This window comes from Fringilla coelebs (assembly GCF_963513975.1).
Source record: "Fringilla coelebs genome assembly, chromosome: 8".
NCBI lineage: Eukaryota > Metazoa > Chordata > Aves > Passeriformes > Fringillidae > Fringilla > Fringilla coelebs.
This window is the reverse complement of record NC_140066.1, coordinates 23,710,861-23,735,681: the sequence shown is the minus strand read 5'-3', so window position 1 is coordinate 23,735,681 and position 24,821 is coordinate 23,710,861. Positions and strand designations below refer to the sequence as shown.

Below are 24,821 nucleotides of genomic sequence, written 5' to 3'. Positions count from 1 at the left end.
CCCATGAAGGTAGGTTAGAGGAATGTGAATTTATGCATAGCACAGATAAGTTATCAGTTGGGAAATGGGAGCAGCGCTGTTGAGTCTGCAGTCTCGTATCCTACAGTAATGTTTAATAGAGTAAAGCAGTTCTCATAGGACAACCTGATGTCTTGCCCTCAGTTTACTTCCAAATATGTAATTACCTTTATTTCTGGTATATTTTATTTATTACCAGTTACTTTGGATCAAGTACTGACAGGTGGAATCCTTTCTAGGATGAAAAATCAGATCAACGCGCTTCAAATCCTGTCCTCAGGTGGAAACACTTTTTTTTCAGAGTTTCCTGATACTGCACTAAAGAACTTTTCATCTTATGTGGGACATCAAGTGACTCAACATAAATACTTTGTGTGGAGGTCAGACACTTGCCCCCATCTCCATTCTCTCAAAGTAAATCACTATCAGCTAGCAGGACAGGTTTTAATGGTTGTAATATTTGATTTAGAGTCATACATCCAGCTGTCACCTGAGTCTGAGTTTTTACTCTTTGCAATCTCAGGAGTTTTCAGATAGCCACTGCAGTCTATACCCATGTAACTGATCAGTTAAAGGCACAAGACAGCAACAATATTGAAATAAACCATGTAAATTTTCTTCTAATTGTGGAAACAATAGACAATTGGCCCTGGAGAAAATGGAGTTCATAGTTGCAGCATCTTGCTGCCCAGCAGATCTTGGCCTGATCTTCCCAGTAATTGACTTGAAGGCAAGTCCTCCAGCAGAAGTGCCTCCTTATCAGGGGCTCTAAGGTCACTTGCATTACTCACATCTGGATCTTCATTTGGCATCCAGACATCACATGAATGAAGAACTTAAAGGTTTGTCACAGATACTGTGAGAGTTTACCTGGAGGCAGTGAAGGTATGAAGAGATATTCTCTGTTCCCATGTAATACATTTATTATAAATGTATCAGACACCATGAGGGGATATCCTGTGAAACCAGTGACAAACACAGTGAATATGGCCTCAGGCAATCTGAAGTTACCTGGGAGTTTCCTGGAGGCAAGATCAATGGATAAAGCATCACCAGAATGGGTGCTGTTCCTGTGTGTCATGTGCAACTCAGCAGTTCAGCACATGGTGGAAAGGTGTAAGTTGTACATTTCATAAATCCCAGATAGGCTGAAGCTCACTGGGCACTTGCCAGACTGAAAATTGACAGCTCTTCCAGTCATTCATGGGAGGGGACTAAAGCCCCATCTTTGTGTATTAACAAAGTGGAGTGCACAGTCCCATCAATGTTCTCTACTCATTCAAAGTCAGTTTGCTCAGCTGACAATCAGCAAGTTTGCATCTGTGCCTTTTCAGGTTTGCTCTGAGCTGTGAAGTGATGAATGTCTCTTGCAGAGCAAGACATTACCAACCTTGTTACACCAGAAGGGCTGGAAGGAGGATCCAGGGAACTACAGGCACATCAGTCTGACCTTGGTGCTGGGGAAGGTCATGGAACAGATCATCTTCAGTGCCTTCATGGGGCACATATGGGACAAACAGGTGATCAGGCCCAGTCAGTGTGGGCTGTGAGAGGCAAGTGCTGCTTGTCCAACCTGATCTGTGGTAAGGGAAAGGCTGTGAATGTGTCTGCCTAGACTTCAGTAAAGTCTTTGATGTCATGTCCTGCAGCATTCTCCTGGAGAAACTGGCCAAGCCCGAAGAGTGGTGGTGAGTGGAGTCAAATGCAGCTGGTCACCAATTACCAGTAGTGCTCCCTAGGGCTCAGTATTGAGGCCGGTTCTGTTTAGTATCTTTATTAACAATATGGACAAGGGGATCGAGTGTGTAGCCTCAGTAAATTTACAGATGACACTTAATTGGGTAGAGCGTTGGTCTTCTTGAAGGTAGGAAGGCTCTGCAGAGGGATCTCTGGATCTATAAGTGGCTGGGTCAATGTACCAAGGCCAGCTATGAGAATCAGGAAAGTGAAGTGCCAGGTCCTGCACTTGGATCACAACAACCTTACACAGAGCTGCAGGTTGGGGCAGAATGGCTGAAAACTGTCCAGCAGAAAAGGACCTGTGAGTACTGGTCAACAGCAGCTGATCATGAGCCAGCAGTTGTCCAGGTGGCCAGGAAGGCCAATGGTATCCTGGCTTGTATCAGAAGTAGTGTGGCTGGCAGGACCAGGACACTGGTCATCCCCTTGTACTCAGAACTGGTGAGGCTGCACCTCAAAATCCTTGGTAAGTTTTGGACCTCTTACTACAGGAAAAATATTGAGGTGCTTGAGTGAGTCCAGAGAAGGGCAACAGAGTTGGTGAAGGGTCTGGAGCACAAGTGCTGTGAGGAGTGGCTGAGGGAGCTGGGTGTGTTTAGCCTGGAGAAAAGGAATCTCAGGGGCATCTTATTGTTCTCTACAACTGTCTGAGAGGAGGGTGTAAAAAGTGAAAGTCACCCTCTTCTCCCAACTAATAAGCAACAGGACAAGAGGAAATGGTCTTGAGTTGTTCAGAAAAAGTTTAGACTGGCTATTATAAAAACATTTTTCACTGAAAGTTTTATGGAGCATTGGAAGGTGCCCAGGGAAGCTGAGTCACAGACCTGGAGGTATTCAAAAGGCTTGTCTATGTGGCATTTAGTGGTTTAGTGGTGGACTTGGCAATGTTAACAGATAGACTTGATGATCCTGGAGGTATTTTCCAGCCTCCATGACTCTATGATTCCACCTTCTGGAACCTTGCAGGTCACTGGTTCCAGCCTCTTGTAGATACTACTACTATTTTCCAGTGTCTTGTAGGTACTACTTTGTCCCTGTAGTGAACTTACTGAGTTTCATCTTACAGTCAGTTAAGGTCTGGTCTGCAGTCTTGTTTTCCACTGTTTCCATCAGAAGATTTTTCCAGAACCCAGTTGTTCTAATAACTCCCAGCTAGAAATCCCCAGCTAGAGTTTCCAAGCTAGTTCATTCATGGAGAGATTGTACCACTGGTTCTTTATGTCTTCATTTTGTTTTAATAGTTCTTGTTTCATTTTTGATGTTAATCCACATATAGTTTTAGAGCTGTCATACGCGCTTTGTTTTATTAGGACAAATTGAATGGTCCTTAGGGAGTTGTATGATTTAAGAAATGGAAGAGAAAAGATGTTTGAGCATTTGTGGTTGAGGACTTTGTTTTCTAAGAAGAATTTATTTATGTTTACTTTTCTGATCACTCTCTCTTAGGCAAAAGGTGTCAAATTATTGCCCTGAACTGTACTTCAGGTATTGACAGTCTTAAATACATATAAAGATTTGATTCTTCTGACTGATGCGGTGACACAGCCTGCATCCTTCTAAATGAAAGAGAGGGCTTGGACTAATCACTCCATCCTTCAGCTTGTTATTGTCAGGTATCATGGTCCCTTGATTTTCCTGGAATATTGTTCTGCCCTGTGCAGTACTCAGCAAATACTATTGCTTGACTGGAATACAGAATCATCAGTAGTCACTGCCACTAATTGGCAGATTTTAAAATTTATCGTTTTCTCGGAGGGAACTTGTAATGGGAAATAACTCATGTTGTGCAGTAAAAGCAACTGTTCCATATTTTCCTTCATGTATATTTAACACAATCTGTAATTTACAAAAATAGATTTGAATTAGTCTGCCTGTGAAAGCTCATACCTAAGATAACTTCAGCAAGGCAGGCAGTCCCTTGTTGCTTGTAACCGATGGCTTCATTGAGGCTGCAGCTTGGAGGGAGACAGCAGTAGTCACTGTATGCATTGCTGAGCCTTACTGTTGAGGAAAACTAAAAATGAGCAGCAAAGCAGTTGTGCTCACAGTCCTGAAAATAGTATTCTAAGTGGCTGCAATTTTTAAAATTTTACCATAATAATGAATCTTGACAGGCAAGTAGTCCTTACCTGCTCAACTCATGTGACTAGGCCGTTTGTCTGTGCCCAGCAGGCAAAGTTGCCTTTGTGATGCCCTGAATTTTTGAAATACAACAGGTCTATCCTAAATGTGTGTGCACAAGTTCAGATTCAACTGTCTTTTTATAACATTAAAGTCTGAAAAACTCCTGTTGCTTCTCAACACATAATGAAACCTTTGTAACAGTGACGACAAACTGAGAATTCAGTTAAAGCAAGACTAAAATATTTCAGCATTCTTTTTTTCTGACCTCGCTTTTCTCACTTTAAACAACTGCTTTTGTTTAGGCTAACATTCATTTAGAAGAAAATAAAAGTGAAAACCACTTAACAACTATACTACAAAAAATTAGATGGTTAATTAACTAAGACTTGTAATTTCTCAGCAAAGAAAGCTCCCTCTCTGACAAGTAAACCTTCCTTATAGGTCTTTGATTGTAGGTAATAAAAATGTTCTTAATTAATGCCAATTATGTGCATTTGTTGTTTTCTTTCAAGTCACTGTATTTTACAAAATTGTGTGCACTACAGAGCTGAATCAGGTTGTTCTCCTGCCACGTTGATTTAGATCTGTCAGCCCCATTCTGGATCATCATTTGTAATCCCAAATAGTTCTGAGGTGGGTTGTAATGGGAGTATTTCAAGGTTCAATTTAGAAGACTGCAGATGATTAGACTTCACAGGCAGTTTATTAATTGTAAAACCTGAGTTTTGAAACTGGTTCAGGTCATAAATGAAGATCTGTTTGGAATTTAATAATTTGTGGAGAGTATCAGCTGTAGTTCCTGGAGAACAGAAGCATCTTTTAAAAAATTGATAGTTTTTGAAATTTTTTTAATAGTTGGATGGATGTAATTGAAAGTCAGTATTGGATGTTTGAACAGATGAATACTGCTTGCTCTCAACTTGTAAAGCCAGAAGGCAGGTATATCTGTAGTACTCTTGAAGAACCTGGTTTTTAATGGCTGCAAAAAATGAACAGCAAAGGCTTGTGGACCCTAGAGTTGGAAAGTCTTATTAAAAAAATTAATTCTCTATACAGCATCTTTTTAAAAGAGTTCCAGATTTTGCCTATGATAAATTAAATACATCAACATCTGACAATTGTAACTATCCAAAAGCCTGTTAAGTGTATATGAACTTTGATAGTGAGGTTAGAAATACAGTCACTTAGGTTGGAAAAGACCTCAGGAGGTCCAGTCTTCTGCTCACAGCAGAATAGTCAATATTGAATTCATTACTCCCAAGTAAGCTCCAAGATGGGTAAAATGGGTTTTGCATCTACAAAGCATCTACCTACAATCTAAGGTCTCAGACTGCACAGAGAAATGAAGCCAGCACGTGCTTTGCATAAGAGGGGCTACTTTTTGCCCTAGCTGTTGCCTGCATATATCTCCTAAGATAGCACCAAGGACCACATCAAGTTATGTAGTCTTGAAGTAACAAAGACACAAAAACAGCTGCGAGCTGTTTTCCTGAAAGGAAGGGAAGTATATGGCTGCTAATACACAGAAGTGTTCACAGATCTTAAAAGTTTCAGTAGTTGGTTATGTATGTGGGGGGAACTGCTGCTGCTGCATTCCTTCTGGGTGGTCAGCACCACCTTTTACCTGTCTCATTCAGATCTAAGCCACAGCTCTGTGGAGGTGGGGGGAGAGAACAGATGGATTGTGGTGTCAGCCCAAGAGACACCCAGCTGAAGGTCACCAGCCTAACCAACAAATCTGCAACTGCAGAGATCTTGCTTTCACTTGGGATGTCGTTTCACTGCTGGACAGGTCAGATGTCACACTATAATCCTTTCCTGCCATGTGCAAGAGGTGTGGGGAGAGAGAAGTTGTTGCCAATGCTTTTTCTCCAAGTCCTCTTAAGGGGATAAAAGGAATGGCCTTGGATGCCATCTGTACTGCAGAAGGAAGGTCTGTGTGTCAGGATTTGGGTGCAGCAGCAGGACTGTGTACAGAGTTCGGGCCCAAAATGGCAAGGACAGCTGACAGATGGGACTGAGGGACATCGGCAGGCGATGTTGGGAAGTTTTGGTCAGGTGCTTCTGTCATCTACTCGGGTCTAGTTACTTCTAGTCTTTCTTATTGGACTTGTCAGAGACATAAAAACTTAGCTGTGGATAGCCTAGCACATCCTACTGTATTTCCTCATCTCTGTCACATACAAATATTAAAATCACAAACTTCTAAACCCAGGCGATGTTCTGAAGTCCCCCGGTGGTTACACGTCAGAATTGCTGTGATGACTAAAGAAACTTACCTAAAGCATATCCTCCCTAGGGCACTTACCTTCGGGATGTGAGTTGTTGCCATGTCTGTATTGATTTTGGAGTGGTAGCTGGGTGTTTCAGTTTGAAGTTTCTGTGTGAAGTTTTTTCATAACACTCGCCTTTTGGTTCTGCTTTGGAAGGCTGTGGAAACAATTAGTACTGCTGCATTTTTTCTAACTGGTGAAGTGCGACCATGCCTTTTCTAAGGAGTCTGTTTTGTTTAGCTTTCACATGACAGATTTGTTTGCTGACACTTAAGAGGAAGTTTACACTTGTATGGTGTGGTGTCACTTTGTGACATTGCCTTCAACCAGCACCTTTGGTGCTGGGGCTTCATTCCCGGTATTAAGCAGTGCTTTGTCTTTGTGTGAAGTGTGTTGGGACACATCTATTTAACTGATAGACTTGTGAAATGGAGTGGCTTGCCTATGGCAGCACAGGAAGGGAGTGGGAGAGTTAGGAATAAAACTCAAAAGACTTGGCTCCCATTTCCCTTTCTCATTTTTACATTTGTTCTGCCAGCTTTCAGTTTATCAAGAATTAATAAGTAATAACCTATTATTGAAAAGGCCTGACACTCTTTCTGTCGTGAGATGTTTCTCTGTCTTCAGCATTGTGCAGAGCTCAGAATTGTTGCACCTTTTTAGCTTTACTTAAAGCGGCATTATTCAATATTTAATGTGAAATAGAAACGCGTTACTTACAACTGCAGTCAGCTGCACTGGGAAGTTCGTCAGCCAAAAGGAGGTGAGGTAGCTGAACTTTTTTTATGCCATTAAAATTGAAAATTTTCAACAACTTTTTCATTTTATTTCTTGCTGCATCTCAAATTGTACACAGAGCTGACATGATAATCCTTCAGCTTCTCCTAAATTACATTTTAAAATAGAGATCAGTTAATTACAGCAGTCTGAATATTTTTAATCAGTTGTAGAGGGAATTTCTAATGACACTTGTTTCTCTTGGATTTCAGATAAACTAGTGGATGTGTGCTTAATTATGCATGTGACAAAAAAGGTAAATCAAGTAAAAATTACAAACAACATTACCCAAGACTGCTTTGAGTGAGATCAGATAGTCGCAGCTTAGCATCTATGGCTCTTCTGTGTGGAGAGTGCTAGAGGGAGCTCTAACCCCTCGATCGAGGAACAGGCTGTCAGTGGTGCATGTCAGAGGTCGGGCTGTAGCAGGAAACGTTGACTTTTTTTTACTTTTCAATTTTATTTTATAGCAGGAAGTTGCATATGGTTTTTCCAGTCATGAGCCCACATTGCTCTTCCTAGATGAGAAGATGCAAATAGTACATTTGTGAGTGCACCATTGTTAGATTTAATACAGCTATTGTGAGCTACCTGAAAATACAGAAAACAAGTGAGAGGTATCACTGAGATGTTTCTCAAATAGAGAATGCTAAAGTCTAATGGTCTTTCCCTTTCACAAAGGAGAAAAAATTCTCACCATAGAAGACTTAATGGTATCTAAAAGAGAATACATTTCAAACTGTTGGAAGTAGAAGCTACTTTACTCAGCATGTAATAGGTTCTTAGATGTTTAGCCAATTATTATAGTAGAAGTTATAGAAAACGGTGGTGATTGTTAGATAAATTTAGAAATGGGATGCATCATTGCATGGGGATGGGAGAGATTTCTCACATCATATACTCCGCACTGGGAACATTGTTGATATGACAGGAAAGAAACTCTCAGAATGGGATGAAAAAAAAGAAGAGAAAACTTGTATTTTGTTTGTATAAAGGGAAATATAGGTGAATTGATGGCATTTTCATTGTTTATTAACAAACTCACTAAAAGGAATATCAGAATCATTGTTTTGAGTGGAGGAACATTATGTGGAAAATACAATATGTTGAAGGACCAAGTGAAGCTAGCAGATCTGTTTTGCCACAATTTACTGGGGGATTTATATTGTTTGTATGCTACTATAGGGAGAAGAGCAATGGAAAGCTTCCTCCCTCCTTTAGTTTGAGGTGGTTTTTTTACAGATTATTGGCAGCTAAACACTGAGCCAAGGAAGGATCCCTAGTGGAACAGTCTGTGACTTGGGCTTCTGAGTTATGCAATTTGAGTGTCAGCTGGTAGGGATAAAGTCTGTTCAGTTGTGAAGCTGCATATGCCTTTCTGAAGTGCTCTTATGGTTAGACCTGGTCACTTGCTGTAGCAGAGGCTACTGGTTTCTGCCTTTCTTCTGTCATGTGCTTTCACATATCAGCAGCAATTGGCCTAACCCAACTTACTGCAATTTCTGAAGATACAGGATTCATTGTCATCAGCATGGATTTTTGGAGTCTGTTCTTCAGGTCATTAATCTTTTGCCAGGTACCCATGAAAGAGTGGACCAACACAATCTTAAGATATAAAGTCAAAGAAAACTTCTAGGTAGGATGCACCTCTGGAGGTCTGCAGTTCAGCTGCCTGTTCAGAGGAGGATTACTTCACAACCAGTCCATTTTGCTTGGAACTTTGTCCACCCATATTTTGAATATCTTCTTTTTAAAGTCCAGAGCTTTGCTTGCCTGTTGCTGTTGCCCCTCTTCCTGTCATAACATACGTCTGGAAAGATTCTGTCTCTTTCCTCTGAACCTCCCTTTTGGTAGTGGAAGGCTGGTGGATAACCCCCAGTCTTCTCTGGGTGAAACACATCCGTCTTCCTTAGCAATCCCAGGGGTCCTCCATGGGAATCACCCCAGTTTGCCAGGAAGGTAACGTTTGACTGAAAGTTTAGCAGAACAGTTCAAGAAGACAATGCTCATTAGTGAGAAAGGGTTATTGTATGACCTTGTAGAGGTTATAGGAGGCTACAAGGCAAAATCTCAAGATTTTGGCTGCAGACCAGTGACCGACTTTAACATAGCACTATACAAGAATATTTAATGGACATGTGTCCTCTTACAGCTGCCTCTGTGGTAGCTGCTACCAGCAGTAGTATTGGTATCAGCCAGTGTGAGTTGCTGAGATGTCCTCTTCTAGATCTGGCTGTACTGGTGGAAAACAATACCATGCAGCCTTCGCCTGGCTGCTGCAAGTTGCTGCCCTCCAGGATCTGTCAGCAAAACTGCAAACCTGCTCTGGGTTAAGCTGAGGTATTTTAGCGTAGACAGTTTAAATAGCAGGTCTCTGCTAACAAGCTTATTTTGACTGAAATAGGTTAGGGAGTGCTCATGTAGCCAACTCCTCCAGCAGATCCAAGGAGTACATTTGCAATGGGAGCAGAGCACATACATGAATCTTGTGCTCCTTCAGAGTGCTGCTGGGTTTTTGTTTTTTATATCTCCCCAGTATGCCTGGAAATATGTATACTCCTGTAGGTGGGAAATATTATATGATACCCAGCATGTATATTCCTGACTTCCAGTTGTGACTCTCTCACATTGCCTTGGCCAAGTAGTTTGGTGTGCATATGCCCTCTTTGTTGTTAGTAACAAAATGCATCTCAAAGGAAAAACTCATGGAAAATACTACTGAGTAAGCCATCTTGGAGGGCTTGTGTTTCTTGGTGCTAAAAGTTTTACATAGGCAGAACCAAGTGGTTGGAAAATCTCAGTAGTGTTAGAGAGCAGATAACAGGTTTTTACGATCATTCTCTCTCCCTTTGTGTTGTTCACAGTGGTATCAGTCTTCACTGCTACTTCAGCCGTGTTTTGAATCACTTGAGTCCATCTACCTGTTCCTGACTGCCTTTCTCTCTGTTAAGGGAGCACATGAAGTAAGAAGGAAATCAACAGTAACACCCATAAAGAGTGACTTCACTCAGGCAGTAGATCATGCTTGAGTGTTTTAAAAACAGAAGCAACTGTTCCAGAAAACTGTAAAACTGCTGCTTAGAGCATTGTTTACTTATGCCTCTCCCTGACATAAATGAGCGCTTTGCTGCTACTGGCCATTACCTGATGACTTCAGTAGACTGGTTCTCCAAGTCATAATGTGAATATTCCTTCCCTCCATTAAGAGTAATAACATGTAATGGTCCCAGCAATTCAGCTGTGGTTCTGGTAGCCATGCCAAGGAAGAAAGCATTTCCTTTTGTGGTTTCCCCTGGAAGAGATTTGTTGTTGCTGGAGTGTCTGCTTTGAAATTAGTATATGATCACTTTTTCATCTAGTAAAAGGTGTGCTCTGAAATCTATCCCTTTAAGAGTGATGGTGCCTGCCCTCCCCCCCATATGTCTAGATAGGCATTTGGTCAGGGATCATAGTTTGGGAAAGTAACATATGCCAGTGCTGTGCTGATGCAAGCAGATTTCTCATCAGTGCTTGTTATTTGCAAAGACAACTTGGAGATGAGGAGGAGGAGAGGGACTCCCAATTCACATCCATTGCTGGCATCAGAGAAATTTTATTTTGGAGGTTTTTGTCAACACTTAAAATCTAGGTGGGAGACCTGTATCGAAGGAAAGTCTACAGTAAGAGCTATGAGATTCCAGACAATTAAACTTTATTAGCCTGTCTGAAACATTAGGTATTAGCTTAAAAGAATAGTTTTTTAATCTCCTCCCTGTTGCTGTTTACTGTGTAGCAGTGTGGGAGTTGAGCGTCTTGTCCAGCAAGGTATTATTGCTGCTCTTTGTATAGCCTATGTGCAAGTGCCCATGGCTCAGTTCTGTCTCCCCAGTCCCAAGAGAGTCTCCCCATGTTACTTCTCTAGTGCCTACAGCTTTTCCTGGCCTTGAACAAAATCAGCCTTTTCACTCTCTTCTGTATCTGAGGTAATATCCATAGCCAGGTGCCCTCCAGGCTGACACCATATCATAGGTACTTAGATGGTACCTCTGAAAACTATTGCCCTCCCAGGATTTCAGAAAGTGCAGCAGGTTGTGCTGCTGTGTCCAGCATAATTCCAGTGATCTTTCATCTAGATGTATCCTTTCTTACAAAGCTTTTCTGCAGTGTGATTGGAAACCAGATGTGGACAAGCAGCCGAAGCTCCAGAGAAGCAAAATTGCTAGTTCCTAGGGTGCTGTTAATTTCAGTATGTGTGTTTTGAATTTTCTCTTAAAATAAACAGTAGAGATGCTGTGGTTTCTTTCATGGTTCTTTCTTTTGACTCTGAGATGTGATTGATGATCATCTACTTCTGGGTTATGTTCGTTTTTCAGAATGTTTCAGTGAGCTTTGCAGCGTGGAAAGTAATTCACTGCTGAGCGAGTAAGTCCATATATGAGCTAAACCCATGGTTAACCTCACAGAGGCTGTTATGTGAGATGGAGGCAGGCAGAAATGGGTAGATTCTAAACTGAGCTTTTAAAATAAAAGTAAATGGAGTGAGTTGTTTAATGACCTAGCATTGTAGCCTTGCTGTCAACTCAAACACTGGAAAAGCAGGTTCATCCTGCAAAGGAGAAAAATGAGGAGCTGGCTGCCCTACTCATGTCTCTCAGGTGCTATGGCTCATGAGATCGTGTTTTTTATGGTGAGACAACCCCCTCACCACCCCCCAGTTCTCAAAGCAAAGGAGTTCTTTTAGAGGGAGCTGCCAGTGAGGAGCTGCAAAGGAACTTCTTTCCTCTCTGCTTTGCCTTGGCAGTCTGGGAATCAGTTCTGCAGCATTTGGTAATTGCAAGCCTAAAAAAGAAGAGACCAGCCATAGAAACTGAACCTGTATCCTTTTAATTATGGTGTTACTGCCTTTAGGCCGTGCAAAAAACACCCTTTGAACAGCATTCTCAAATAACTGTCTCTGCCTTTAGCATGGAGGGCTGGCATACCTCAGCTCCGGTTCACCATTTTTGTTACATTGCTGTGGTTGCATTGTTGTGGCACTGAGTGCTACTTCATCAAGGGCAGTAGCAAGCAGTTCCACGGCCACACAAGTAACTTTGGGAAAGTCAGCTGGGCTGAGGTTCTTTGGCTAAGAGCACCTTTTCAGGCATCAAACCAAATCATCCCATGGCCATGCTGGTACTTTTTAATCCTTCTGCTTCTAACTTGATCCAGAATTCCTGAGCTTTTGCTGCTGGTGAAAATAGTTTCATGTTTGGATTCAGAGTTGTGCGCATTTTTAATGTGGTCAATCTTGAAGAATAGTCAGGATATAGAGGCAAGCATGGCTTTGCTTCCGCTGTGAAGTTCCTGTCTTTCTTCACATTCCTTGGCTCTTGGACATACACCTCCGTGGTTCCTTTCTTTGTCATTCCATTGCTTGGGTTTTTTTCCCCAGTGTCTTTTATCTTGTGAGTAAAGTTTGAACAGTACGCAGAAAGTTAACTGCCTGGAGTCTTTTAAATATAAGTAACACGCACCCAGTAATAAGCTGTCGGTTGTTTTTTTGCTGCCTGCAAAGAAACATAAACACAGCGCTCATTTCTGGCAGGTTTTTACTGTCAGAGTTTCTCCTATTATATTTATCTTACAATTTGCCAGGGGGTGAAGTTATTAAGTTTTAGCAGCAGCCATCGATCAAGTTCACAAGTTAACACGATAAAGGCTCTGTGCCGCTCCGATCCGGGAAAATGATGATCCTCACTCGGTAATTAACTAAATGAGAAAGTTAAATCTTACTTGAGAGCTGGGAGAGATGAAAGAGAGGTGTTTGTCAGTTTCTCAGTGGAAATTAGAAGCAGTTTTCTGCAATTCCCTAAGCTGCTGCTCTGTCATATTTTACATAAGCACTGGGAAAACGTCTTGTAATTAGTGCTGTCATGGAGGATTTTTTTTGCTGAAGGATGTTGGAATAATTCATTAGATTATCAAGAAAGGCTTGTGTCCTGAAATGATTAGCACAGTGAAATTTAAACCATTAACGATAACAAGTTTAGAGCTTGCTGCAGTGCAGAGGCACCCGGGGTATGTCTGTGCCTATTTCAATCATTTCTTATAATTAAACATTATGTCCTCTTTTTTCCTCCCCTTCACTAAGACCCATCCAAAATTCCTGTTAAGGTGGCTCTGTCTAGATCAGTGACTTCACCACAACGGGCAGTGCAAGCAATTGGAGGTGAAATGCTGCAGTTGCAGAAAAGCAGTAAAGGACATTTGTCTGTGTCAGAGCCTGTAGTCCCAGTGAGTCCAGGAAGGAGGGAGAAACCCAGTATGACCTGTTGGTACTGGACCATGGAAGAGAAGACCTTTCCTTTTATCTAGGGAGAAATTGAAATTTGCACTGGTGATGTAAGCTCTCAGTATTTTCAGAGCTTCAGTGTGAAGATGCCTTGAAGGTTCAGAAGGTCCCCAATCTTGCTGGGATCATTTAAGCCATTCTTAATATTCTAGGAGGCAGTTTCTCCTTGACTTGAGGAGATGTCTTCTTGCATTGAGTAACACAAAACCTGAATTCATCTACCCAGTGAAAGGTGCCTGAGCAAAGTCCTCTGCAGTGACTAGAGGATGTAATTTTTTTTAAAAATGTATAAAAGTTGTGACCACTCCTATGGGTGGGTAAACACTATTGCTGTTCTACAGTCGGGGAAGTTGCTTGATTTTGTTTTTTTCTGTGCTTTAGGAGGCTCCTTGGTCCCCTGTACTGAACAAAACCAAAAGTAACCTTAGTTGTCATATATGGGTTGCAGCTGTGATTTACCATAGCTGGTTTGTTTTATATGCAAAGCAGTAGATTTATCCAGTCTTTATTTATCTGTTTTGAAATATTGCACCTTCCTACAGTTGCAAGCCATTATTTAGATTAAAGTCCTTTCATATATTAGTCCTCTTCTACTTCACTGGGCATACAAATGTGCTTTGTGTTAAATGTAGCCATTTGGAGAAATGGTCTTGTAATTACGGGCTGCACTGGAGCATAGTACGTAGATCCCTGAGCTAGTACCAACCTGAGGCACTCAGTCCCCTGGGTTTCCTGGCACAGCTTATGAGCTCAGCTCAGCATTGTCAGAGGACACCTCTGCCATTCCTGCAGATGAGTCGTGGTGCCCAGAGCCAGCTGGGGCACCTCTCAGCCCTCACACACAGGCCTTTGTGAAAAGGGAGTTGGTAAAGCTTCATCTGTTCCAACTTAGTAGTTTGCTCTGTTATACCCAAATTTCCTCCCAGATGATGTACTACCAGTGCTTATCCTTCTTTGCCATTTTTGGAAGTGAAGTTTATAGAAAATGTGATTGTGAACGGTACATTTGGACATATATTTATCCTAGCAGTGTGGATGGCAAGTAGAACAGGTTTTTCTTTTTCAGGTGAGGCCTGATAATTATATCAAGAGAGGGAAAAGGCTGTAGATGATTCAATAGTACAGATGCTTGATGATGTTGTTTTGTTGATGCTTTATTTTGTAATAGGCCTTTTTCACTGAACTGCCAGTGGATTTTCAGGAATCTTTAAATGAAAATTCTGGAACTTTTGTTCTAAACTGTAGTTTGTGTGATTTGAGAGCCCTGTCAGTTTACCTGTCTCTACTCTGCAGAACTGGTGTGTTCATGGCATGTCCTGTCCTCTTGGTCCCCTCCTGGCACAAACCATAGGCCATGCTGGGCACACCTCTGGACTTATGCTCACTCCTTTTGGTGTGAAACCAGAGCAGGCAAGGGTGCAGACCAGGTCTCAAGTGCCATTATAAGAATGCAACTGAAGTATGAACCTAAAACGTATGGTGTTCTCATGTCCACTAACTTGGACATAAACACTGTAATGTGCTTTTCTTAGCAGAATCACTTTATAAATCTGGAGTTTCACTTCCAGAGCTGTTAAAAGTGCTGGTCAATGGATTCTTTAATTTACTTATTATTTCAATCCAAGAAGCCTGTGTTCAGGCAGAATGAGTTGTTTTGGCCCATCTGAGCCATCTATTTGTACACACATAAGCCATGACTTGTATTTGCAGATGTTGCAACTTCTGTTTTAGAAGTAATTGGGGAGTTGAAGGCTGCTGGGAGAAGGGTGTTCAGAAGGCAGGTAAAGGCCAGAACATGGTGCCACCCTGTGAAAGGAGCTGCACCTTCATTGGCTTTGCACATCAGCTGTATGCTCACTCAGGCTCAGCAGAGTCAGTGTCTCGGGCAGACTTCAGAATCTCTCAAATTAAAAGACACGTGGGTAGGTTTTTAAATAATGCTTTGTAGAGACAGCCTATTTTTGTAAGATGCACAGCGAACAAAATGAAAAATTAAATGAGATCAAACTTGTAGGTTACAACATCTCCCCACTGTCTTAATCCAGCATTTTTACTGGGATGCCTGTATTGCAGGCAGTTTAACTGCAGCAAAAATTACCAGAATCCCTTAACACAGGTGTTCAGCCCACTGCACTGGTAATCATCTTTTGCCAGGCCCTTAACTACTGTGGACTTTGCTAGAAAAAGTCCAGCCTTTCACACACAGGACTTGATGCCCACAGTCTCTTTAGTGATTTCTCTTGGCCCAAGAGAGAGTTTTTCTTTCCTGCTGCCCAGTACTGGCTATATGACTTGTTTGCAGTAGTGCTGTACATGTGAGGATTGAATGAAATCGTAACTCGCTGTCCTTGTCTTGCATGATCTTGCTGGACAGAGCCACACACAGCCCCAGCCACACATTTACAGGGAGGAGTGGGGGTAAACCTGGAAACACTGAGCTGCAGAATGGAGCACTGGTGGTGTGATCATCATGTTCTGTATTCTGAAAGAAGCTTAAGTCAAACTGTAATCCAGAAATAGAAAAAAGCTGAGTATTAAAAATCACAGCTCTTTACTGTCTTTTTCTACCAAAGGAAGGTCCAGCTCTCTAGAAATGTTGAAAAGAGTATTTAGGTACATTATCTCTAAGGAAACGAAATGTATATGGTAATCAGTTAAGAAGATTTTCAAATTTTCAAATTTTGGTGTTCCAAAGTCAGGATTCCTGTTGGGATTGGGTGGTATTGGAGTCCAGGAGTTATTAATTCCCAAGAAATGAGAAACGTCTGCATTCCAAATCTACTACTGGTAACTAAATTTTGTGGTCTCTAAATAGCCTGCTGTTTTGGCACTTGCTAAAAGAGGCTTTTTTGTTGTTTTGCCTTTTCCTATAAAATCGATTATTCATTACATTTCTTTTAGTTCATTAGATATCTTTGCCGAGAGATTTAGGGATTCATTTTTTCCCTTAAATTTAATAAGGGCCCCTGGCAAGGTCAATGCTTGGAATTATCATAGAACAAAAATAAGGTATCCCTACCTCAGTATTTTATGCGTTCTTATATCTGTAAGTTATTTTTAATTATTTGATAATTAATGAAGAACCTCTGCGTGTATTTTGACAATAAAAGTGATGTAATAATGTTGACTGTTATTATAGTGCTGTCTGGTGTTAAACTGTTGCAATGAAAGAGAGAAAATCACATGTTTTCAGCAGAAAATAGAAACTATTTGACCAGTATAAGAAAAAAGAATTTCCCAGCAAATGGTTAATCTTACTTTGACAAAGGATACCCTTGCAACGCAAAATGCACACTTTTCTTCCAGTTAAATCATTTAGAAAGCAGAATTTATATCTTACTATCAAGTAGTAAATTGAAATGTCAGTGTTTTGTTTTGTCCCTGAAACTCTTCTTTGAGCTGACTCTTTCTGACAAGATATTAACAGTGCTCAGAAAGTTGAAAATATTTTATTCTGTGAAAGAAGTATTTACCAAATGTCAGGGTGTATTTTAGCTGGCTTTGCTCTTGAGGTGTAATTCAATTTTTTCATCCATTTCATGCATTCCCTATGAATTTTAGCAGCAATCCATTCTTCAGAAGAAAAAAAAAACCAGAGTACAAATGCAATTTGCTGTAGGTGCTTTGAAGTAACTGGTATATGTACATTAGAAAACCAAATGCATTTTACTGCCTACGTGTTAAATAAAGTTGTGTTTATGTTAAACTGTTGCTGAAGGTTTCCCATGTGACCAGAGTCCTTTGTGTGCAGCTCTGGCACGAGGCAGTGCCTTGTCCTGCGGGCTGCACTCGGGCTGATGGCACCAGCGGGTTATATGGTCTGACAGCTTTCATGTGTCAGAGTGCTTTTTGCCTTCTGTTGTCTGCCCCCTTAAAGAAATTGTACAACTACTTGTGTTTCTTCTCATATGTGTTATTTGGGTTGTTCCTCTCCTTCCTGTTCACAGACAAAACTTGCCAATGGCACTTCCAGTATGATTGTGCCCAAGCAAAGAAAGCTGTCTGCAAGCTATGAGAAGGAGAAGGAGCTCTGCGTCAAGTACTTCGAACAATGGTCCGAGTCTGACCAGGTGGAGTTTGTGGAGCACCTCATCTCCCAGATGTGTCACTACCAGCACGGACACATAAACTCATACCTCAAACCCATGTTACAGCGGGACTTCATCACTGCACTGCCAGGTACTTCTGCAGGCAGAGGGAGCTTGCTCCCTGTCTTTCAAAGAACTGTTCTGTTCCGCCCTACCATGCTGGAGAGGTCTCTTGTAGGGTCAGTTTGCAAAACAGATAAAAGCTTTTGAATTAAAAGCTCTATACCAGTATGAAACATTATAATATTTTAATTTGTGCTCCCACTGTATGTCAAGGCATGATCTAACACTGTCACGGTTTGTCTAGGAGTGACTGATAGCTAATCTATGTATTGCATGGGTAGTTATCCCAAGCCACAGGGCAGGTAGTTGTGCTCTTAATGCCCATAGCGGTGCATGAATAACCAAAATTTTTAAAATTAAAACTACTACTCTTTCTGGTTGCTCAGCTGAGGTTTTCCCTTTACTTATTTAGATATTTGTCTCTCTTTCCTACTGAAATAACTTCCTGAAGCCATTGCCTTGATTATGTGTTTATTGCTAATAGAAAATGGAGGGCATAAGAGCAAAAGATGGAAGTGTTCTGGTTTTTACACCTTTGTAGTGCTTTCCATTGAAAATATTATCCCAGCTATTCTCACGTGTGGCATTGGGCAGATCTCACAGAATGCACACATAAAGTAATGTACATGCAGTTTTATATCCCCCCTGTCTTATAGATTGGAAAACTAAGGTGGTGAGAGGTGAGATATATACAGCAATAGAGTTTCAGAACCAAACATAAATTCCTGGCTCTTTAGGTCGTATTTTTTCAGACCATTAGGTCATACCTCTGTAGATAGATAAATAGTTAGATACTTAATAGATTAGCATTCCCACACCATAGGTCCTTAGTTTGAGAGGGACCTGAGCAAGTGGTACAGGTGTTGTCTCTAAACAGCCAGTTGAAGAGAGGTGTTTCTTGCCAAAAGCCTATTCTGTGGATACCTTTATAGAAGTGCTGAACTTTTGGCAATTTGATCAATCTAGTCACTTGATCATTCTTCAGAAGGGAGTTTTCAACATGAAATATAAATTCTAGCCTTAAAAGATGGAAAAAGCATGTTTAACTGTGAATTGTATAAAGCATAAAGGCACTGCAGGAGTTTTGTAGGAAGTTAAATAGGTAGACTCATTGGATTTTAAGCTCATTGTGCCCAGTAATCAAATGGCTGTTGTAGCATTAAAAAAAAAATCTTAGTTATGCTAAGTACCTGCTTTATGTTAGTTTTTAGTAGTCCAATGGCAATAATCTTCTTGTACTTAGAGCAGCATTATAACTTGTGGAGCTGCTCTGTTTCAGAAAAATAGGAAGTGTTTGGAAACTGCATTGGTTTCCCCACTATTAAAGTGGAAATATACATGTAGGTGCTTACACAATTTTCCCAGGTCTTTCTTCATGGAACCCCATGAAAGCACCCCATGAAATCAACACATCTCACTGCTCTTGGTTAATTTCTTCCTACAGGGCTTTTTCTGAGAATTTTGGGCAGGTGCTATAAATACTTGTAGAGACATTCCAAATTACTTAGCCATACCATATTTGTTACTGGTCTATTCCCAGCTGCCCAAGAAGCAGCTGATTTTACTCTGTTGGAATGCAGAATAAATAGGAATCAAGCAGTTAATATGTGAGTATTTTAATAGTTGGGGGAAATGTGTGTGTAAATAATGTATGTGCATCAATTTGCATATTTACAAAGTGCAAATGTCCTAGTGAATATCACTCTGAGGGAGAAAATTAATGGCAAGGAATTGCACTGGTACAGACTCTGCAGTCTGTGCAGGATGTCCTGAGTATAAGCAAGTTCTAGTGAAGGGAATGGGAGGGAGGAAGGTAAGAAACTGCCTAGGAAAAAGTGATGAACACAAAATTCTAAATTAAGTCATATAATGAAAGAAAAAAACAAAAACTAAACTCTGAAAGTATTTTTTAGCTTTCTGAAATTCTCAAGTGTTCAGTACTCTGGTTTCATTTTTACTACTTCATTCTCTCTCCCGCTCTCCCCCTTGAGTGAATAAAACAATAAAGCTACTTCAAAATCATGAGGTATCTTATCTCTGTCCTCCTAGCACATTCCCTAGGAATGACCAGAATTAAAGGTAATTTCAGATCATGGGCATGTGTTTCTAATATAGAGTAAAGTTGGCTCAGATTATTTTCCCAGTGCTTTGAACAGAATTAAGGTTGTTTGAAAAATACAGCTTAACTGTGTACTTAACAAAGTTTGTTCAGTTTCTGAAAAAATAAGGCTTCTGCTTAGCATTTTCAAGCTATTTAACATTTTTTATGAGGAAAGTAATTTTGATAAGGATTTCATGTGTGAAATAGCTGAAACATTCTTGTTGGTTCAGAGGGTTGAAGGGCTAATCGTGTTTCACATCCATTTAGCAAAATCTCCTGTGAGCAGAGTTTTCCCTTTTTAAGGAAGCAGTGCTTTGTTAAATACATGCCTCAGTGAGTTGTGCTGTTCCTAAGAAACAAAATAATAAAACTGTGTTTGCAGCCAGGCCAGAATAGCTCTGCCCATCTTCTTATCATAAATGTGAGGAGGTGAGGCCAAACCATTAGTATTCTTTTGCTGCAAATGGTCTAGCATCAATGGCAAAGGATGACTTAAGGACATGGCAATAGTTACAGCGCCTTATTGCAGCTGAGATCTAAAGTGCAACTCCTGATGAAATAGAAGGGGCACATGGGTGAAGATTACTGTGCCCAGATGTTGCAGTGTAGCCCTGCTTCCTAAAACCACCAGTTGTTCCCCATATATAAAATTAATTCATCCAGTGATGCTGCTGACTTAAAGCCACCTGTAAGGATTCTATGGAGGCAGGCATTTGTAAGTGTCCTGGTGGGTCTGTAAATGTCTGTGAGCCTGCTGGAAGCAGCACAGACTGGGAAGTCTGCCATTCACACACAAAGCTTCAGGAACAGGGCAACAGGATGTCCATGTCTACCCTGCCAGTTGTGGAATTCCTGCAAATTCCTATTCACATTCACTAAACCGTTGTCTTCCTCTTTCCACAATTTGTTGTGGAGTCAATCTAAATTTACAAACACTTTTGTTTTTTAATAGTGGTTATACACATCTCTTCAGATTAAATACATAATAAAGGCTGATGATGCTTTTATTTTTCAGGTTGACATCTAATTTTGCATCTCTAAAGATAAGAAATGTCAGACGTCTTTCTCCACTCTCTGGTTGTGCCTGGTATCATTCACATGCTTTTTCAATCTTTTACATAAAGATTGAAGCATAAAATGCTGAGCAGAATGTCTGACCCAAAGTGTATTCTAAGTTTAGTATATTTGAAAGCAGCAGGAGGAGGCATGATGAATTGTCTAATTTTCATGCAGTGGGAGATACTTTTGAGATCTTTTTGTTAAGGGAAAAAAGGTTGGGCCATTTTTGTGTCATGAACTCTAATCAAAGTCAGCTGGTTGCACCCAGTCTGGGTTTGCAAAAGTCCAGACACGTGAATGTAAAAGTATACTTACTGCTTTTTCTTACCCTCTCACAAGCAGGGCCTGGTCTTTGAGGCTGTTGTTTTAAAAGCAAGAAAACATGTATTTAACTTTGTCCCAAATGTAAACCAGAGGGAAGATGCATGTAATACCAATCTGCAATGCTTCATTTTTGCTTGGACTGAACATTATGCCTAAGGGATGATGTGGTCTAAACTTTCACAAAACGTATGAAATTCAGCCTGTGAAGTGAGATAATCTCTTAGTGGTATGTCTCACTTGTGAACTAAACAGCCTTCAAGAGAAGCTGCATTTACACAACTTCTCATTTAAAAGGCATCTTGTTTTCCTGAAGTCTTGATTGTGATTAAATTTTGAGTTGGTAAGGGCACGTTTTTACTGACTACCTCCATCCAGTTAAGAAATATAGCATAACCTTCCCTACATAGACATTTCATTGAGCTGTTTGGTGCTAACCAGGCAATTGCTTTACATTTCATTCCAGTCATGCTGAAGTAAAGCCAGTCCTGGTATTCACACTGGGAAATATTTGCAAATGATATTATTTTGGTGCAGATTTTTCCTTCACCCACTAAAATAAATGAAACTAGCAAACCTGCTTCACTTTCTCCTTATACAGCCTCTCCTTCCCTCTTGACGTCCCTGTGCATCTGCATATCCTTCCCTCCCCCTGTCTAAAGGTACTACTACCCTTCAGGGCACACATTGGGAATATATATTTTTTTCTTCATTACATTTAAAAGCTACTGCTTTAGCAAAAACAGCTTTTGAGCTGTTGCAACATGAGAACAGCTGTAGCAGTGAGATGAGAAATGGTCCTAATATAGAGAGATTTTGGGGGCTGCGTTGCTGAGTTGGAAATGCCATCCATAGAATATCCCCCTAGTGCTAAAACCCATCGAAGTAGATTGGAATGACTTCTTGGATTCTTTATTATTTTTAATGACTTGTTGTGCTATATCCAAAGGAAGTTGGATAACGCTGCTCACTCCTGAACTTAGCCTCAAATGCTCTTCTGTGCATTTTGTCCAGCTCCGCATGCAGAAAAGGAAATGGAAGGAGAGTGTATCTTTGTACTAGCAGGGGGAGTTGTCTGTCCATTAAATAATGTTTTTCTGTTGTTGTTTTTGTTGTTGATGTTGTTGTTGTTGTTGTTGTTCTCCCCCAGCTCGGGGATTGGATCACATTGCTGAGAACATTCTGTCATACCTGGATGCCAAATCTTTGTGTGCTGCTGAGCTGGTGTGCAAGGAGTGGTACCGGGTGACGTCGGATGGGATGCTGTGGAAGAAGCTCATTGAGAGAATGGTCAGGACAGACTCTCTGTGGCGGGGTTTGTCAGAGAGGAGAGGATGGTAAGGAAACTGAATCTTCACCTCTTTTGCCCCCATTCAGGACAGGAGGGATTGTGTGTTTCAAACCATATTTGAAGAGGGTTATTCAGCACTGAAACATCATGCTGGTTCCAAACCTGACAGTTGCTTACACCAAAAGTCAGCCATTGGGGAGTTAAGTGCCACATTTGGCTATGTGGCAACATGGGGGATTTTTTCCTCAACTTTCTCTTCTGATCATGCTCTTACCCCACTGTGACAAGTGAGATATACAGACTGAGATTTTTACACCCAGCTGTCTTTCAGTTCAAATTAAGAAGCTGTGTGTGCCTCAGGGGAACCCTAAACCGGTCAGCAGTTCAGAGCAGAAGAGCTTTTTCAGGAGTGGCAGTGGGGGAGCATGTGCTATGAATTAGTTCTTTCCTGATAGGTCTGTTTGTTTTCCTCAGCAGATTTTCACTATTAGATATCTGTTTAATTTTCAAACTGGAAGCTGAGGGTAGGTACCATGGAGAATAGGGGACTTTAGAAATGCAGATAGATTAGTTAATAATCATCTGGAATAGCCTGACTACAATGTAGGTCTCACTCAAGTTTGAAGCTGCTCTGCTAACATTTCATTAGAACTTTCTCTCTCAGGGGTACACCCTTTAATACATAATTTTCTTTTCCAAGGGTGTCCCTAGGATGTTGGCAGAAGGGAAACTGGGTATGAATATTTCATAAACAAGATAAAAGTGACAGCTCAGGCATTTTGGTTGCTATTAAAAAGAAAAAGATACAGAGTTGCAAACAAAGACTCCTGGTTTATGGTTAATTTTGTTATACTGTTTGTCTCAGGAAGTAAAGGCAAGTAAATCAGGATTATGAGACATTCTTAAAAAAATAAATACTACTTTGATCTGCTTCCAATAGTGCAGTGTTTCTAAAGAGTATAAAACAAACACAGGCATGACAGTGGGAACTTCTGCATTTCTTTTAGTGCCTTATTCTCTTCAGGACTTCAATCTTTTCTCCCTACTGTTGAAGTTACAGTAGGTCCTAAGAGGAGCTTGAGAGGTCATTTAGCCCTTTTTGTTTCCCATAGGAAGAGACAGGTTTTTCTTAAGTCATCCCAAATCTTTGTCTTAACTTGTTCTTAAAATCCTCTCCTGATGGAGATTCCCCAGGCAATGCCTGGGAAAAGAATTCGATGGTTTCACTTTTTAGCTCTTTCTAACTTCAGTGTTTGAGAAGTTTTCCTGCTATCTAGGTTGTCTTCCTAGCTACGGTTTGACTTGTTACATTTAACCTGCACAGATAAACAGGACAGTTTCTCATTCTCCTTTTGCAGTAATCTTTTCCATGTTGGAAGATGAGCATGTTTCCAGTGTTTTGGCTGCACTAGCCAACCATAAAGATGTGTTGTGTTGTCCTCTTACTATTTTCAGATTTCTCTGTTTAGACCCTTCCCAATTCCCATACTCCATTCTTGGAGTATGGTCTAATCAGCGGAGTGTCTTCTGCTGAGGCATCACTGGGGTTTGCTCCCTCCACACTTTAGAGATAACATTACCACCAAATACTGGTCATATAGACACGACATTTCTAAAAGACAGGTGCAAAATTTTGCTTCTCATCTCAAGGACAGTCACCATGTTACTGCAGCTCTTCTTCAGGAATGTGCTAGGTGCTGGGGGTTACTTTGACACAAGAGCAAGTTGTGTCCAAGTCTTTCAGATTGCCCTGTGGTTATCTCTGTGATGAACAGATAGAACTGTGTGGTTAGGAGATGCAGACAGGAAATACCCACTGCAATTGCATCTCTGCCATATAGAACTTCATCGCTTGTAATCAGTGCTAGCTCTGTGCATGGCACAAGATTACTAACTGGACAGTTCAGAATGATGGACAACTGGTGTTATTTGGTTACAGCTCCTCAATTTGCACATGAACTGCCTGATTTCAGCATTTGCAGCTCATTATTTACAACAGAAACTACCCCCACCCCCCCTTCTGCAGCATGGCAGCCTTCACTGGCAGATTGTCAGGGAGCAGTAAGGGTTACACACCTTTAGAGAAATATAAAACAGAAGCCCAAAACCTGGGCATGCTTGTGTCCATCTGATTGAATTGGCTGGTCATCAAAACCTGCAAACAATAGTTCCTTTTATCCCAGAGCCACAGCACAATAACTACTGGGATGCCATGGAAATTCCAAGCAATCCTTCAGCTGAACAGTAACAACTGACTACACATGCAGCAGGGCACAACTTACATGTAGCAACCAGACTTTGTGTTACATTAGCTAGTAAAGTTAGAAAGAATAAAAGGGTTTTTAGGCACACAGGCTTGTACCCAGGGTTTTCTAGACCTGCCCCAAGTCTTCCAGGATGTCTCTGAGATATTCTGTGCATCTCGAAAGAGGTTTTCATCTTCCTTGGCCCGTAATACTAATTCTCATGAACGCACTTCCAGGCATAAAGGGATCACAGTAAATAGGCATCTGTCTAGTTAGTGGCTTGTCTGTATCCATATGTGCCATCTTCATGTGTTTATTCCCATATGCATGTCTGCTGGTCATTATATTTAAAGAAAGAGGTAATTCCTCTGTCCAAACATGAAAGCGCCTTTCTCTCGAGTTGTACT

General features: G+C 40.9%; 1 protein-coding gene across 5 annotated transcripts in view; it reads left to right on the top strand.

Annotated features, from left to right (window-relative positions):
* Positions 1 to 24,821, top strand: part of BTRC (beta-transducin repeat containing E3 ubiquitin protein ligase) — a 115,313-nt gene that overhangs the window by 74,448 nt on the left and 16,044 nt on the right. For all 5 annotated transcript variants that reach the window (XM_084210313.1, XM_084210316.1, XM_084210314.1 and 2 more), the window contains 2 exons: positions 17,193 to 17,424; positions 22,028 to 22,214. In XM_084210313.1, the coding sequence (XP_084066439.1) occupies positions 17,193 to 17,424; positions 22,028 to 22,214 (419 nt within the window). The remainder of the gene's footprint in view (positions 1 to 17,192; positions 17,425 to 22,027; positions 22,215 to 24,821) is intronic.